Source organism: Moschus berezovskii, chromosome 14 (assembly GCF_049115385.1).
Source record: "Moschus berezovskii isolate FMDL1 chromosome 14, NW_MosBer_1.0, whole genome shotgun sequence".
NCBI classification, from domain to species: Eukaryota; Metazoa; Chordata; class Mammalia; order Artiodactyla; family Moschidae; genus Moschus; species Moschus berezovskii.
The window spans coordinates 45,818,815-45,835,475 of record NC_142473.1 but is presented as its reverse complement, the minus strand read 5'-3'; the positions used below and the strand labels follow the sequence as shown (position 1 = coordinate 45,835,475).

General features: G+C 45.2%; 1 protein-coding gene across 3 annotated transcripts in view; it reads right to left on the bottom strand.

The window, feature by feature from the left end:
* The window catches only part of GALNT18 (polypeptide N-acetylgalactosaminyltransferase 18), a 361,090-nt gene that overhangs the window by 34,397 nt on the left and 310,032 nt on the right, over window positions 1–16,661 (bottom strand). The window contains exon 10 of one of the 3 annotated variants that reach the window (XM_055423366.2): window positions 10,646–15,726. The exons of the other annotated variants lie outside the window; for them this stretch is intronic. Coding sequence (XP_055279341.1) covers window positions 15,541–15,726 — 186 coding nt within the window. The 3' untranslated portion in view covers window positions 10,646–15,540. Of the gene's footprint in view, window positions 1–10,645; window positions 15,727–16,661 lie in introns of those variants that run through there. 3 annotated transcript variants of the gene reach the window in all.

The window sequence follows — 16,661 nt, the reverse complement described above, 5'->3', positions numbered from 1 at the left end:
CTTCAGGTGCCTGTCAAGCCTCTGCACCACTTCCCCTGAGCACGGTCCCTAAATTTTCTTTACTCTCTAATGCAGCCAGATCCCCCTGATTTACTTGTAAGGCAGCTGCCAACTTATTCCTGTTGAACCTCCCTCCATCCTGCCCTTGAGCCTCAGAGGCAACTTGTTCTTCTCCAATCCCAGTGCTCACCCCTGTCCTTGGACCCCATCCTCTCCCATCCTTGCTCTGTGCCCATCCTGAGAATGTGGCTTCATTCTCTTTCCAGTAGACATCTTTCTCTATAGACTTCTCGCCATCAATCTCAAAACATGTGCTTTTATTGCTTTCCTTAAAAAGCAAATCTTAATACACATGGTCTTACCTCAACCCCACTCGCTTCTAAAAGGAAGCCCCTTTCTCCATCCTTTCATAGCAAACTCGGAGGAAGAGGAGTCTACACTCATTGGCTCCTCCGCACTCACTTCCCTGGATGGAGACTCTCTGGCTACCAGGTTCTTCTAGTCTTTCCACAACTACCACCTACATCACAGGGGATAGAATGTCCCCATCACATCAGCAGTCCTCATTTCCCAGGGCAAAATTTGTGTGCATACACACGCATTAGGTCGCTTCAGTCGTGTATGACTCTTTGCAACCCCGTGGGCTGTAGTCCACCAGGATCCTCTGTCCATGGGGATTCTCCAGGCAAGAATATTGGAATGGGTTGCCATGCCCCCTCCAGGGGAACTTCCTGACCCAGGGATGGAACCTACATCTCCTGTGACTCCTACATTGCAGGTGAATTCTTTACTGCTCAGCCACCTGGGAAGCCTGCCAGGGTGAAACTTGCCACCCCAAGAAACCCCCAGGGGAATTGAGAAGGTTAATATTGATCACTCCATATTGTGGTCATCAATTAAAAGGCTTAAATTTTCCATGAATTTAGTCATTTCTGTATCCAACACAAATTTGTGAAGCACCTATAATGCCCCAGACAAACATGACTGAGTGTTTTTTGAGTAGCCCAGGATGTTCCGAGGAGCTAAAGATACTGCAGAGACATAAATGTGTTCTGTAGCTCAGTTCTACAAGAATTAAGACCAGCAGGTCCTTAATCCTGCAGAAAAAAGTTATGAAATTTTCCTTTTAAGTATGTCCTTCACCCAAGTCAACCCCACTCCCACACATGTTCCCGCATTTCAGAGTGTATTTTTGAGCAAGAAAAAAAAAATAATAAAGCTGTTTTGGTGACAGATTTAGAGAGCCCAGCTCTGTTGAAATTCCCAGTGTATTAACACAGTGCTAACCTCAGGGACTCCGCTAAAACTCGACACTGGCAGGACTAATGTACAGCAGTGAACAGATTTCAAGAAAAGCAGCTGGGACAAAGGCAGTGTGGGGACAATGGAGTTAGCTGGGAAAATCAAATAGAGGACTCCATTTCGGCCCGTGATATATTCTGAACACGTCTACTTAGAAACTTTCTTGAAATAGATAAGCATATTCTTAAGCTTTCCTGATGTAAACACAATTCGGACATCCCCATTGAATGCCACCAGCCATTTTCAAGTCCCCACGCCTATTTCTTACACTCCTTTGTCACATTCTTAGCGAGGGGGTGGTACGACCTTCTCCAGGAGACCCTTGAGAATGCTTGGGGGATGATTTGGTCCCACGCTGACACTCGTGATAGTCAGGGTCCAGGGATGCTAAACATCTCGCATTGAGGAGGATAGTCCCAGGCAGTGAAGAACTGCCCCAGCCAAAATGCCACTACCATCCTAATAAGAAGCAGCAGGAGGGGGCAGACCACTTCTTGATGGCTAGTGCTTTGTGCAAAGGGCAGTGGAGAACTCATATAGACTATGCGGAAACCTCCCCACTCCCTGCTCCAAATGGACGAAAGAAAGACAGTGCCCTTGAACAGTGTAGACTGTACCAGTGCTGTTCAGGAGTAGTCTCTCTCCTGAGGTGGAATGCCTGAAACTTACATTCTGTCATTGGCTTAATGTTCTGATTCTGGGCTCTCCTCAGTGCAGTTGTGCAAAACCAGCTTGAGTGGGAGAGTGAGTTATAGAAAGCTCTGGGGGCGGGATGTGTGTGTAAGTACAGCCCTGCCAACAGGACAGCCCTTAGAGTCTGGGAGTCTTTCTCGCTGGGGGTTGGGTCAAATGGAAAGGCAACTGACAACTGGGTGGCTTGAACGTGTCACCTGATTGCCTTGACCCCAGTTTCTCTCCTGTATACATGAGTAATAGCAGCACCTCCTTCCCAGGGCTCTTAGGGATTTCAACAGAGATTATACACACAAAGCATTTAGAAAAATGTCTGTAAACAGTAAACAATAAATGCAGGCTGTCATTAGCATTATCTTTAGGTAGGCTAGCAAGTTCCCCAAACTGTTGAGAGATTGCCCCAACCAGAACAAGAAGCCACATTACTCAGCCCAGTTCTGTGCCAGGCTTGGTGCCAGACATACAAGAGTTTGTTACTTAACTCTAAGTACCCACCCCCATTTTCCTGATCAGGAAGCTGAGGCTCAGGGAAGTAAAGAGACTTGTCAGAGAACACAGAACCAAGTCCAGGGAGGCTGGTTCAGTGACCCATTTGCAAGGCCTAAGGCCTGGGAGGCAAAGCTCTCTAAGAGTGGCGGGCTAGCGGTGGGCGGGAGGCTCGGACTCTGTCTGGGTAGCGAGCCGGAACTGGTTTCCTCATTGCTGGCCCACTGTGGGGCCTCTGATGATCGCTGCTTCCCTGTGGAAGATTAATAAAAGTGACACAGAACTTGCTGTTTACGACTCTAATTGTGGAGTTTGGACATAAAGTGAAGAACATATCATGTGAAATGAATAACAAATCAAGTGGCTTCCTCTGAAGCTGGGGGAGCAGCCTGTGCTAAGTAGCTTCAGTCGTGTCTGACTCTTTGCGACCCTGGGGACTGTAGCCCACCAGGCTCCTCTGTCCAAGGAATTTTCCAGGCAAGAATACTGGAGTGGGTTGCTGTGCCCTCCTCCAGGGGATCTTCCTGACCCAGGGATCGAACCCATGCCTCGAACCCACACTTCTTACACTCCTGCATTGGCAGAAGGGTTCTTTACCACTAGCACTGCCTGGGAAGCCAGGGAACAGCCCAAGGTTCAGCATTGCTCGGGGGAGGAGGAGGTCACCACTGCGGTGCTGACATCTGGGCAGCAGACCGGTCTGTCTGCTGTCTCCCAGTGCGCCTGTGTCGCACACCAAGCACACGTTCAGGCCACGGCTCTGCTCCGTGTGTCACCACTGATGGGAAATGGCAGTGGGGTGCTTTCCTAAAGCAGGGTGGGGCCAGCTCCAGGCAGATACTCACAGGCGGGCCCAGTGGGGGTCAGTGATGGAGACGGAGTCCTGTGATGGTCACCGAGGCCACGCTCCGGAGGAGCCAGGTCTGGGAGAGAAACAGCAGCAGGGGGTCTGCCTGCTCCTCCTGCCCTCGAGTGTTCCCCTTCTGCTCGCGTGGAGAGGCTGCCCTTGGGTGTGACATAATCACACCAACCATCATGTCCTAGGCACTGGGCTAGGTCCTGTCACATATGGGCCATCAGAGCCCTCAGGACCACTTAGTGAAGCCCCTGTTCAGGGGTTATAACTGGCATTAGGAAGATGGAGTCCCCAGCCACAATCACATATGTGCTGTGGGAAGTATTGGGCCTAGATCCCAGCCTCGCCTGACCCCAAGTTCGTGAAGGTACAATCACACTGCCCTTAGTCCTCTGGTGCAAAAGCTACCCCTCAAACAAGTGGCCTGCGCCATGAAGGGGGAGTACTGAGGGAAGGAGCTGAAGGATGGTTGCCCGCAGTGGGTCGTCCCAGGGCCAGGCTTTGCATCACCCCAGAGGCCTCACTCACCCTGTATCCCACAGAAATGGTGGCCCCTAGAATCATGTGTGGCTACAGCTTAGAGACCGATCAGTTCAGTTCAGTTCAGTTGCTCAGTTGTGTCCGACTCTCCACGACCCCATGAATCAGAGCATGCCAGGCCTCCCTGTCCATCATCAACTCCCGGAGTTCACTCAAACTCACGTCCACAGAGTCGGTGATGCCATCCAGCCATCTCATTCTCTGTCGTCCCCGTCTTCTCCCACCCCCAATCTTTCCCAGCATCAGAGTCTTTTCCAGTGAGTCAACTCGTCGCATGAGGTGGCCAAAGTATTGCAGTTTCAGCTTTAGCATCAGTCCTTCCAATGAACACCCAGGATTGATCTCCTTTAGAATGGACTGGTTGGATCTCCTTGCAGTCCAAGGGACTCTCAAGAGTCTTCTCCAGCACCACAGTTCAAAAGCATCAATTCTTCGGCGATCAGCTTTCTTCACAGTCCAACTCTCACATCCATACATGACCACGGGAAAAACCATAGCCTTGACTAGACAGACCTTTGCTGGCAAAGTAATGTCTCTGCTTTTTAATATACTATCTAGGTTGGTCATAACTTTCCTTCCAGGGAGTAAACATCTTTTAATTTCATGGCTGCAATTAGCATCCGCAGTGACTTTGGAGCCCAAAAAGATAAAGTCTGACACTTTTTCCCCATCAATTTCCCATGAAGTGATGGGACCAGATGCCATGATCTTTGTTTTCTGAATGTTGAGCTTCAAGCCAACCTTTTCACTCTCCTCTTTCACTTTCATCAAGAGGCTTTTCAGTTCCTCTTCACTCTCTGCCATAAGGGTGGTGTCATCTGCATATCTGAGGTTATTGATATTTCTCCCGGCAATCTTGATTCCCTTGTGCTTCTTCCAGCCCAGCATTCCTCATGATGTACTCTGCATATAAGTTAAATAAGCAGTATACAACCTTGACGTACTCCTTTTCCTATTTGGAACCAGTCTGTTGTTCCATGTCCAGTTCTAACTGTTGCTTCTTGACCCGTATACAGGTCAAGGTGGTCTGGTATTCCCATCTCTTTCAGAATTTTCCACAGTTTATTGTGATCCACACAGTCAAAGGCTTTGGCATAGTCAATGAAGCTAGAGAGAGAGCCACTTTATAACCCAGTGATTCCATTCCTCAGTATTTATCCAAAAAATTCAAAACTGCTAATTAGAAAAGGTACACGCACCCCAATGTTTGTAGCAACACTATCTACAATTGCCAAGATGTGGAAGTAACCGAAGTTTCCATCAGCAGATCAATGGATAAAGAAGATGTGGTAGATAGATACAATGGAATACTACTCAGCCAGGAAAAAGAACAAAATTTTGCCATTTGAGGTGACATGGATGGACTTGGAGTGAGATAAGTCAGACAGAGAAAGGCAAATACTGTATGATATCAGTTATATGTGGAATCTAAAAAATAATGCAAGCCAGTGAGTATAACAAAAAAGCAACATACAGATGTAAAGAACAAAGTAGTGGTTACCAGTGGAGAGAAGGGCAAGATAAGGGTGGAAATTAATAGGGACTTACTATTAGGCACAAGGATATATTTTACAACATTGGTAATAAAAGCAATTTTGTAACAACTGTAAATGGACTTGTTTGGTTACTAAGCTGTGCCCTCACTCTTTGTGACCCCATGGAGTATAGCTCGCTAGGTTCCTCTGTCCATGGGATTTCCAGGCAAGAATACTGGAATGGGTTGCCATTTCCTTCTCTGGGGGATCTTCCTGACCTAGGGATCAAACGCATGTCTCTTGCACTGGCAGGTGGATTCTTTACCACTGAGCCACCAGGGAAGCTGTATAAATGGAGTATAATCTTTAAAACTATGAATCACTATTTGTACACTTGTGACATATAATATTGTATAGTAATTATACTTCAATTAAAACAAACAAAAATAGAATTATAAAGGATGTGAGAATTCAACCTACTAGCAAGCTAACCTAACGGATGTTGGTAGAAAACACGACTTCTGGGTCAGAAACAAAGGACCATTATACTCGGTATCTTACCACAGTCAATTTCTTCTTTACTGAAAGAGTTAACAATTTACAGAATTTTTATTAATAAAAACATGATCAAATTAGCATTTGGAAGCTCAAAGGATTGTATTGTAAAATAAAATATTAAATGCAGAAGATATCTTAAGAAGATGAAGGGACCCTGTGTGGATTAGTCCCTGAACAATGCAGAGCTGGAGGTGGCCAGCTAGAGCTTCAGGCCTGGGTGAGGCTCCTCCCAGATTGTAACTGAGTCAGAGCCCTGTGCTAACAGTCCTCAGCTGACACCTGGGCGATGCAACCACACACAGGAGCCAAGAAACAAACTCAGGGAAGTTTTTCAAAACCTTACAACCACTTGGTGCCTGGCATTCTTATTTCTTTATAGATAAAAATTGTAGAGAAGTGAAGAAGTCTGCCAAAGGTCGCAGAGAAGTGGCTGGCGATTTAAATCCTCAACCCACAAAGTAAAACTTTTCAACTGTCTCTGAGATGTTACTTGAAAGTTCTGGGGATGCAAACGCAGTCCATGAAGGGCCTCTAACACCCCATGCGTTGGCCGTGGGAGCACTGCCAACCAGGCCAGGGGTGATGGCTTTATTATGACCCCGTGTGGGAATGGCAGCTTCTAGAGAGTGATTAGCAGACAAACAAGCTAGTCCTTTCTCTCATCTCTCTATGTCCCTGTGTGTGTACATGTACAGGGAGCCAAGTGAGAAAAAATGAAGATATTCTAAAAATTCCAAAGAGCAAAGGGAACAAATTCCATTTACAATTCCACACTTCTCTTAAACACATTACCTGATCCAACATGAAATTCATCTCCAGGGTAAGTTCTAATCTTTATACCTTGAGTCAAAAAGCACTTCCTGAAGCATAAACGTGACAGCTTCAGTATTTCAAAAACTTTAGAAGGAATTAAAGTCCCTTTCATCTTCCTTCTACAGAATTTGCTTTCCTATAGAAAAAGCACCTACCCCTCCCCGTGCCCCACACCCCAACCACCCCGCCGGGTGTCTTTCACCGTCTAGAAGATTCAGGCAGAAAGAGTGGGAAAGGCCCTCAGAACCTGTCTTGTTCCATTTCTCCTCTGGTGGCCTAATGAGAAAGTGGTCTGGGGCCATAGGTTGCATCATATGCATGGTAATTATCTAAGTGCCCGCCTCTCTCTCCAGACCAGGGCTCCTCCAGGTCAGAGACCTGGGTAACACTGCCTCTGCCTCTCACAGTTCTTGGCCTGACATAATACTCAGTGCAAGCTTGTTGAATGAGCAGATGAATGAACGAGTAACTGAATAAACAGAGCCTGTGGGGAGACCCCACTGCTGTATTTCTCCCAGCAGAAGAAATTTTCCAGGCTGTTACACTAATTAGGGCTAATATTCTCAGTTATTTTGAGGATTGCTTGAAATTTGCTGCTAATTTTTTAAAAATGGTTACGTTTACTCATTAACCAATTAGCATGCTTCCCAGCAGCTTCACTTCACTAATTTGATTAGTTACACTAGGCTTTCTCCTACTCAGGGCCTTCTCTCAGACCCAGGAATATCAACTGCAATACTTTGGCCACCTCATGCGACGAGTTGACTCCCTGGAAAAGACTCTGATGCTGGGAAAGGTTGGGGCGGGAGGAGAAGGGGACGACGGAGAATGAGATGGCTGGATGGCATCACCGACTCTGTGGACATGAGTTTGAGTGAACTCCGGGAGTTGGTGATGGACAGGGAGGCCTGGCGTGCTGTGATTCATGGGGTCGCGGAGAGTCGGGCACGACTGAGTGACTGAACTGAACTGAACAGAGGGAACTTTTCAAACAACATTTAAACAGAACCTCTCAAAGGGCTGAACCCAAATGTGAAGATGGCCCCTCTGCCTCACCCAAGGGTCCCTGATTGTTCACGACCCACTGGGCTCCACAGGAAGTTGCTGTTCTATAGTACCACTCCTATTACTAGACCAGATTTGTTCTTCAAGGGAAATGAAACTTCCCAAAATGTGAGGACTTCCTAAAAGACAACCCAGCCTGTGTCTGATGAATGAATGAACAAAACTGGAGGAGAAAATGGAAGTCAAAATACAGGCATCCTTCCCAGCCCTGTCTTGGCCAGTAACTCACGGTGTGACCCAGGCAGGAAGTTCACATTCCCAGATGCCATTTTCTTGTTTTCTTATTTGTCAGAGGAGAAACTGATTTAGAAAACACCTAAGTTTGTGTGGTAGAGACAAGGCTTCCTGGGCACCCAGAAAACCCTGACTTCCCGCGCCCTCTGTTTGAGGCAGGGCCATGTGATAGCTCTGGTTATTTGAGTGTGACAGGAGGTGATGTGAGGCCCTTTTCATCTGAGGCAGGGAATTTAGGTTACCAGTCACATTCTTTTTAGGGGTGCTGGGGGTTGAACTGTGTGCCTCAAAAATTCATACACTGAAGTCTTAATATCTAGTACCTGAGAATGTGACCTTATTTGGAAATACGGTTAGCTGCAGATATAATTATAAATTAGGATGAGAGTGGAGTGGGTGGGTCCCTAATCCAATATGACTGGCATCCTCATAAAACGGGGGAATGTGGATGCAGATAAGCACTTGGGGAGATCACCATGTGATGGGGAATTTCGCTGCCACAAGCCAAGAAAATACCAGAAACTGAGGAGAGAGGCCTGGAGTAGATCCTTCCCAGGTGCCTTCAGAGAGAGCACAGCCCTGCCAACACCTCAGTCGTAGACTTCCAGAACTGTGAGATGATAAATTTCCATTCTCTAAGCCACACAGTTTGGGCTTCTTTGTTACAGCTGCCCTAGGAAATAATTGGGGGAAAGACCACGTGCTTAGGCTGTGAATCCACAAGGGTTTCTGAGTCACTAATGGCCTGGAGAGTCACCCCACCTTTAGCCAACTTTGTGAAAAGACTAAGAGAAATACCTAAAACCTGGGAATAAGGCAAAAGGGAAGGGAGGTGATCTATCCATTCAGTATCATACTGGAGCATTGTCTAACAAGACCACCCAAGAGTATGTAATTTTCCAAGAGACTATACCCATGTTTGATTTTGTTATTAACCTTTTGATTAGTACTCAGACACACTAACTTCTAGATTTCTGTTTGGGTTGAAAGGATCACACCATAGGCTATGATTATATTTCTCTGTAGGGCATTAACTACTTTTGGATCAAATTTACAATCTTATCCTAACACTCTTCTTTAGAAAATGCCCACAGACATTGAGTTCCTCAAATGCTTTCAGTACCTGCTTGCTGCCTCCCTTATTAATGAGCTAAATATGTTTTTATTACATGTTCATTTTAAGAGTCATGTTTTCCTTTTTTTAAAATTGATTAGTTAATGCTAGTGTGATTTGGGATTGATTATTACATGGTTGATAGAAAGAACCTGTATTTTTAAAACACCAAATGGAAAAACTTAGAAATTGGGATGAAGAAAAGAAGGAAGGGAAGTTCACCTTCAAAGTCAGCAGGATGAACTTAGCCAGCCCGAGGTCCTGCCTTCTTTCCCTCTTCCTCCTTCACTATTATATTAAAAAACTCTGTGTCCTTATAATTTTGGAAGTTTCATATCCCTCTTGAATCTGTTCCTCTCCAGGCTACACAATTCCCATTCTTGAGGACATGGTCTTTACCAACCTGGTAATAATTATCCAATATTTCGTAAGCAACGACTGTGTACCAGGTTTGTTGTCTAAGTGTTTCATGTGCATCAATTTATTGTTTGTTTAATTCTTAAAATTAATGTTTATTTAACTCTTAAAACAACCCTAAAGGGTAGATACTACTATAGTTTCTACTTTTTAGGTTGTGAAATCGACACAGAGAAGTTATGACACTTACCCAGGGAACTGGGTTAATAAGTGATAAAGCTGGGATCGGAACCCAGGTAGTCTGGTTCTTGATCATTATATACCTCGTCACTTGCCTTTTAACAGTTTTATGCTTCCTAACAAGTGTGATGCTCAGGAAGGAATATATGAGGTTTCATAGCAGAGGCCTAGAGAAGGAAATGGCAACCCACTCCAGTGTTCTTGCCTGGAGAATCCCAGGGATGGGGGAGCCTGGTGGGCTGCCGTCTATGGGGTCACACAGAGTTGGACACAACTGAAGTGACTTAGCAGCAGTAGCAGCAGCAGAGGCCAGAAAGACTGTCACCTTGGGTAGGTCTCTGTTCCCCAGATAACAATGTGAGATTTCACACCCCTCTACTGGAGTTGTGCAGTGCACAACCTGCACGACTGCATACGGCAGTCCCATCTGAGAGCTTCCTTGGGTTCTCCTTGACCTCTGTGGCCATGGTACCAAGAGATTTGCTGAGAACTGTTAGTAGGAAGGGAAATGCTCCTAGAAATGCATGTTGAGCATTTGGACCAAGTCTAGGAGATTCAGAGTATCCTTGAGGCCTGTATCTGTTCACAGTCCCCTTCTGAGATGTACCCTGACCTTGTACTAAGGTCATCCTCCTCCTCATCTTGTCTCTTCCACGAGCCAGTCAATTTCTTAAGGGTTAGTAGATGCCATTGGGAAGCCTTGAGAACCAGAGGCCCTGCCTCTTCACCATCTGCTTATCCCCTGAACCTCAGTCAGTTCAGTTCAGTCACTCATTCATGTCCAACTCTTTGCGACCCCATAGACTGCAGCATGGCAGGTTTCCGTCCATCACCAACTCCCGGAGTCTACTCAAACTCATGTCCATTGAGTCAGTGATGCCATCCAGCCATCTCATCCTCTGTCGTCCCCTTCTCCTCCTGCCTTCAATCTTTCCCAGCATCAGGGTCTTTTCAAATGAGTCAGTTCTTCACATCAGGTGGCCAAAGTATTGGAGTTTCAGCTTCAGCATCAGTCCTTCCAATGAATATTCAGGACTGATTTCCTTTAGGATGGACTGGTTTGATCTCCTTGCTATCCAAGGGACTCTTTTAAGTGTCTTTTCTAACACCATAGTTCAAAAACATCAATTTTTAGGCACTCAGTTTTCTTTATAGTCCAACTCTCACATTCATATATGACTACTGAAAAAACCATAGCTTTGACTAGACAGACCTTTGTTGGCAAAGTAATGTCTCTGCTTTTTAATATGCTATCTTGGTTGGTCATAACTTTTCTTCCCAGGAGTAAGCGTCCTTTAATTTCATGGCTACAGTCACCATCTGCAGTGATTTTGGAGCCCCCCCAAAATAAAATCTGTCACTGTTTCCATTGTTTCCCCATCTATTTGCCATGAAGTGATAAGACCAGATGCTATGATCTTAGTTTTTTGTTTTTATTTATTTATTTATTTTTAATTGGAGGCAAATTAATTTACATTAATACATTGGTTGGTTTTGCCATACATTGACACGAATCCGCCCCGGGTGTACATGTGTTCCCTTTCTTGGGGAACCCTCACCTCCCACCTCCCTCTTCCCCATATCCTCCCTCCAAGTCATCCCCGTGCACCAGCCCTGAGCATCCTGTATCATGCGTTGAACCTGGACTGGTGATTCATTTCACATATGATAATATACATGCTACAATGCCATTCTCCCAAATCATCCCACCTTCACCCTCTCCCTCAGAGTCCCAAAGACTGTTCTATACACCTATGTCTCTTTTGCTGTCTCGGACGAGTTGACTCACTGGAAAAGACTCTGATGCTGGGAAAGGTTGGGGGCGGGAGGAGAAGGGGACGACGGAGAATGAGATGGCTGGATGCCATCACCGACTCTGTGGACATGAGTTTGAGTGTACTCCGGGAGTTGGTGATGGACAGGGAGGCCTGGCGTGCTGTGATTCATGGGGTCGCGGAGAGTCGGACACGACTGAGCGACTGAACTGAACTGAACTGAATACAGGGTTAAGGTTACCATCTTTCTAAATTCAATATATATGCGTTAGTATACTGTATTGATGTTTTTCTTTCAGGCTGACTTCACTCTGTATAATAGGCTCCAATTTCATCCACCTCATTAGAACTGATTCAAATGCATTCTTCTTGATGGCTGAAAAATACTCCATTGTGTATATGTACCAAAGCTTTCTTATCCATTCATCTGCAGATGGACATCTACGTTGCTTCCATGACCTCGCTATTAGAAAAAGTGCTGCAATGAACATTGGAGTACATGTGTTTCTTTCAATTCTGGTTTCCTCGGTGTGTACACCCAGGAGTGTGATTGCTGGATCATATGGCAGTTCTATTTCCAGTTTTTTGAGGAATTTTTTGAATGTTGAATTTAAAGCCAACTTTTTCACTCTTGTCTTTCACTTTACTCAAGAAGCTCTTCAGTTCTTCTTCGCTTTCTGCCATAAGTGTGGTGTCATCTGCATATCTGAGGTTATTGGTATTTCTCCTGGCAATCTTGATTCCAGCTTGTGCTTCATCCAGTTCAGCATTTTCATGACGTACTCTGCATATAAGTTAAATAAGCAGGGTGACAATATAGAGCCTTGATGTAATTCTTTCCCAATTTTGAACCAGTCTGTTGTTTCATGTCCAGTTCTAACTGTTGCTTCTTGACCTGCATACAGATTTCTCCGGAGGTAGGTAAGGTGGTATGGTACCCCCATCTCTTGAAGAATTTTCCACAGTTTGTTGTGATCCACACAGTCAAAGACTTTGGCATAGTCAATAAAGCAGAAGTAGATGCTTTTCTGGGACTCTCTTGCTTTTTTGATGATCCAGTGGATGTTGGCAATTTGATCTCTGGTTGGGCTTCCTTGGTGGCTCAGAGGATAAAGCATCTGCCTGCAATGCGGGAGACCCAGGTTCAATCGCTCTGTTGGGAAGATACCCTGGAGAAGGAAATGGCAACCCACTCCAGTATTCTTTCCTGGAGAATCCCATGGATGGAGGAGCCTGGTAGGCTACAGACCACGGGGTTACAAAGAGTCGGACACGACTGAGTGACTTCACTTTCTTTCCTCTGCCTTTTCTAAATCCAGCTTGAACATCTGGAAGTTTACACTTCACGTACTTTTAAAGCTTGGCTTGAAGACTTTTGAGCATTACTTTGCTAGCAAGTGAGATGAGTGCAATTGTGCAGTAGTTTGAGCATTCTTTGGCTTTGCCTTTCTTTGTGATTGAAATGAAAACTGACCTTTTCCAGTTCTGTGGCCACTGCTGAGTCTTCCAAATTTGCTGGCACACTGAGTGCAGCACTTTCACAGCATCATCTTTTAGGATTTGAAAGAGCTCAACTGGAATTCAATCCCCTCCACTAGCTTTGTTTGTAGTGATGCTTCCAAAGGCCCCCTTGACTTCTCATTCGAGGATGTCTGGCTCTAGGTGAATGATCATACCATCATGGTTATCTGGGTCACGAAGATCTTTTTGTATAGTTCTTCTGTGTATTCTTGCCACCTCTTCTTAATATCTTCTGCTTCTGTTAGGTCCATACAGGTTTCTGTCCTTTATTGTGCCCATCTCTGCATGAAATGTTCCCTTGGTATCTCTAATTTTCTTGAAGAGATCTCTAGTCTTTCCCATTCTATTGTTTTCCTCTAGTTCTTTGCATTTTTCATTGAGGAAGGCTTTCTTATCTTTCCTTGCTATTGTTTGGAATTCTGCATTCAAATGGGTATATCTTTTCTTTTTCTCCTTTGCCTTTCATTTCTCTTCTTTACACAGCTATTTGTAAGGCCTCCTCAGACAACTATTTTGCCATTTTGCATTTCTTTTTTTGGGGGGGGATGGTCTTGATCACTGCCTCCTGTACAATGTCACGAACCTCCATCCATAGTTCTTTGGGCACTCTGTCTATCAGATCTAATCCCATGAATCTATTTGTCATTTCCACTGTATAATTATAAAGGATTTGATTTCGGTAATACCTGAATGGTCTAGTGGGTTTTCCTACTTTCTTCAATTTAAGTCTGAATTTGGCAATAAGGAGTTCATGATCTGAGCCATAGTCAGCTCCCGATCTTGTTTTTGATGACTGTACAGAACTTCTCCATCTTTGGCTGCAAAGAATATAATCAATCTGATTTTAGTATTGACCATCTGGTGATGTCCCTGTGGAGAGTCTTCTTTTGTGTTGCTGGAAAAGGGTGTTTGCTATAACCAGGGCCTGCAACTAATGGATGCAGTCCACACTAATGGATGGATGAACTCCTGCCAAGGATACACAGCCCATCTCCAGAATGACCCAGTTCTCCCCAGCTCTCCCAACTCATTGGGAAGGCTAGACTCAACAAATTCCTGCCACAGCAGAGTCCCTACACTTCCCTGTTCTTGGAAATGTGTGTGATTTGAGGCTGGTCTCAAGCCTCCTTACCTCTGGGTATTGATAGCTGTGTACCTCAAGCCTGGTAGGAGAGGGCAGCTGGGCCCCAGTGTTCACGTACAGACCAGTTACAGGAAGGTTCTGTGGGGGTTGGGGAGGGGGACCCAAGGTTTTAAGGCCTGCTGCAGCTCCAAAAGAAAAAGCTGATTTACAAAGCATCAAGGCAAGGCAGCTCCAAATATTCCTGGCAAGCACAGCACAAGCTCACAACATCCCAGGCAACTGGATTTCAGAGGAAAAGAGTTCAAGGTAAGCAGACTGGCAGAGTTGACAGAGTTGGGCCTGGAGATGGCCAGTCCAACTTCCTCACTGGTAGATAAGAATACAGATCCAGGCAAAACTAATCAATCATGCTAGAGATGAAAACTGTCATTACCTGGGTTTCCCTGGTGTTTCAGATGGTAAAGAATCCGCCCACAATATGGGAGACTTGGGTTCAATCCCTGGGTCGGGAAGATCCCCTGGAGAAGGAAATAGCAACCCATTCCAGTATACTTGCCTGGAGAATTCCATGGACAAAGGAGCCTGGAAGGGTACAGTCCATGGGTTCACAAAGGTTTGGACACGACTAAGCAACTAACACATAGCATTGGGTGGAGGTATGACCAAGAGGGAGAATGAGGAAGCCCACTGGGATGGCAGGTTTGATCTGGGTGGTACCTGTAGAGTGTCTACGAATGTGGAAACTCGCTGAACTGTATACTCAGTATGTGTCTGCTGCTGCTGCTGCTGCTGCTAAGCCACTTCAGTCGTGTCCCACTCTGTGCGACCCCATAGACGGCAGCCCACCAGGCTCCCCCGTCCCTGGGATTCTCCAGGCAAGAACACTAGAGTGGGTTGCCATTTCCTTCTCCAATTAAGAGGTGTATACTTTAGTGTAAAAGCATACCTCAGTAAAAGAATAAAACAAAATAAGGCCCAGAGAGGGTTAAGGTGATTGCAAATGTGTGTCAAGACCAAGGCTCAGGCTTCCTGATGTCCCATTCACTGTCCTCACCCCTACCCCACTGCATTTTTGCTACCTTAGCAAAATGCTCTCATAGCCTATGGGTCAGCTTTGACCAAGGTTGGAACCCACAGCACATGACACCTGAGGTCAAGGAAAGTCAGTCCAGTGTGAGCTGGAGTTAGAAACCGGAGGGTATTTATACTGAGCAAGGCTCAATGATCAATAATAATAATATCATCATAGCAATAGTAATAGCTAAACATTTACTGAGCCCTTACTATATGCTAGGCATTATTTTAAATGTATTAAATCCTTACAATACTGTTCTTTATGGTATACACCATTAATAACCCATATTTTACAGGTGAAAGAAATAGACCCACATTTAAAAACCTGTCCAAAGGTTCACAACTGGAAAGTTTCAAAGCTGCCATGTGGACTTAGGCAATCTGGCTCCAGAATCCATGCTCCTTATGGTATAGACTGCCCCATACTGAATCACCTGCAGTTGGCAGACTCGGCTTGAACAGGCACCCACCATCCCGCAGAGGAGACATCTGACATGTGGCCAGAGATGTAGATGAGCATCGACACCACACGTTTCCACCTAGATTCGTTAAAAGCGAGTTCACCTAGTGAGTCTTGAATCATACGTATTACAACGCAGAGAGGGAATTTACACAAAGATGGAATTACTATGACCTTGGCCATCTGGGCCCACGCTCAGGAACAACTGAAACTCAGGTGCCTGACTGCATTAACAATGAGAGTATCAATTGAAACTACAGCATGATAGCACTATACAACCACCACAATATCTAGAAGTTTAGAAAGACAGATAATACTGAATACCGTCAAGGATGAGGAAGAACTACAACTCTCATGTACGGCTGGTGGGGTAAACATTAATACAACTACTTAGGAAAACTGTTTGACGGTTTATTAGATGGCTCTGGTTGCCATAACAAAATGCCACAGACTAGGTGGCTTAAAAGAAGAGGGAACTACCTATGACCTTGTTTATTTTTTCGCACAGTTCTGGAGCTGGGAAGTCTAAGATCAAGGTGTTGCCCTGTTCAGTTTCTGGCGAGAGTTTCTGGTGCAAATGACCACCTTCTTGCTGTGTCCTCACATGGCAGAGAGAGTGATGGAGCACTCTGGTGGCTCTTCTTTGAAGGACACTATCCCCATAAAATCAGTGTTCCACTTTATGACTTTATTTAACCTGATTACTTCCTTACTCCACATATAGACAGGCTTAGCACTTCAACAAGTGAATTTTGGAGTGACACAGTTTTAGTCTACAGCACTCTGCTCTTGGCCCCCCAAATTAATTTCCTTCTTTCATGCAATGTACATTCACTTCACCCCAACAGCCTTGAAAGTCTTAACTCATTCCAGCATCGACTATGAAGTCCAGATATCATCTAAATCAGATATGTGTGAGACTCAAGGTATGATTCATTCTGAGGCAGAATTTCTCTCCAGCTAAGAACCTGTGAAATCAGACAAGTTACGCACTTTCAAAATATGATGGTGGGA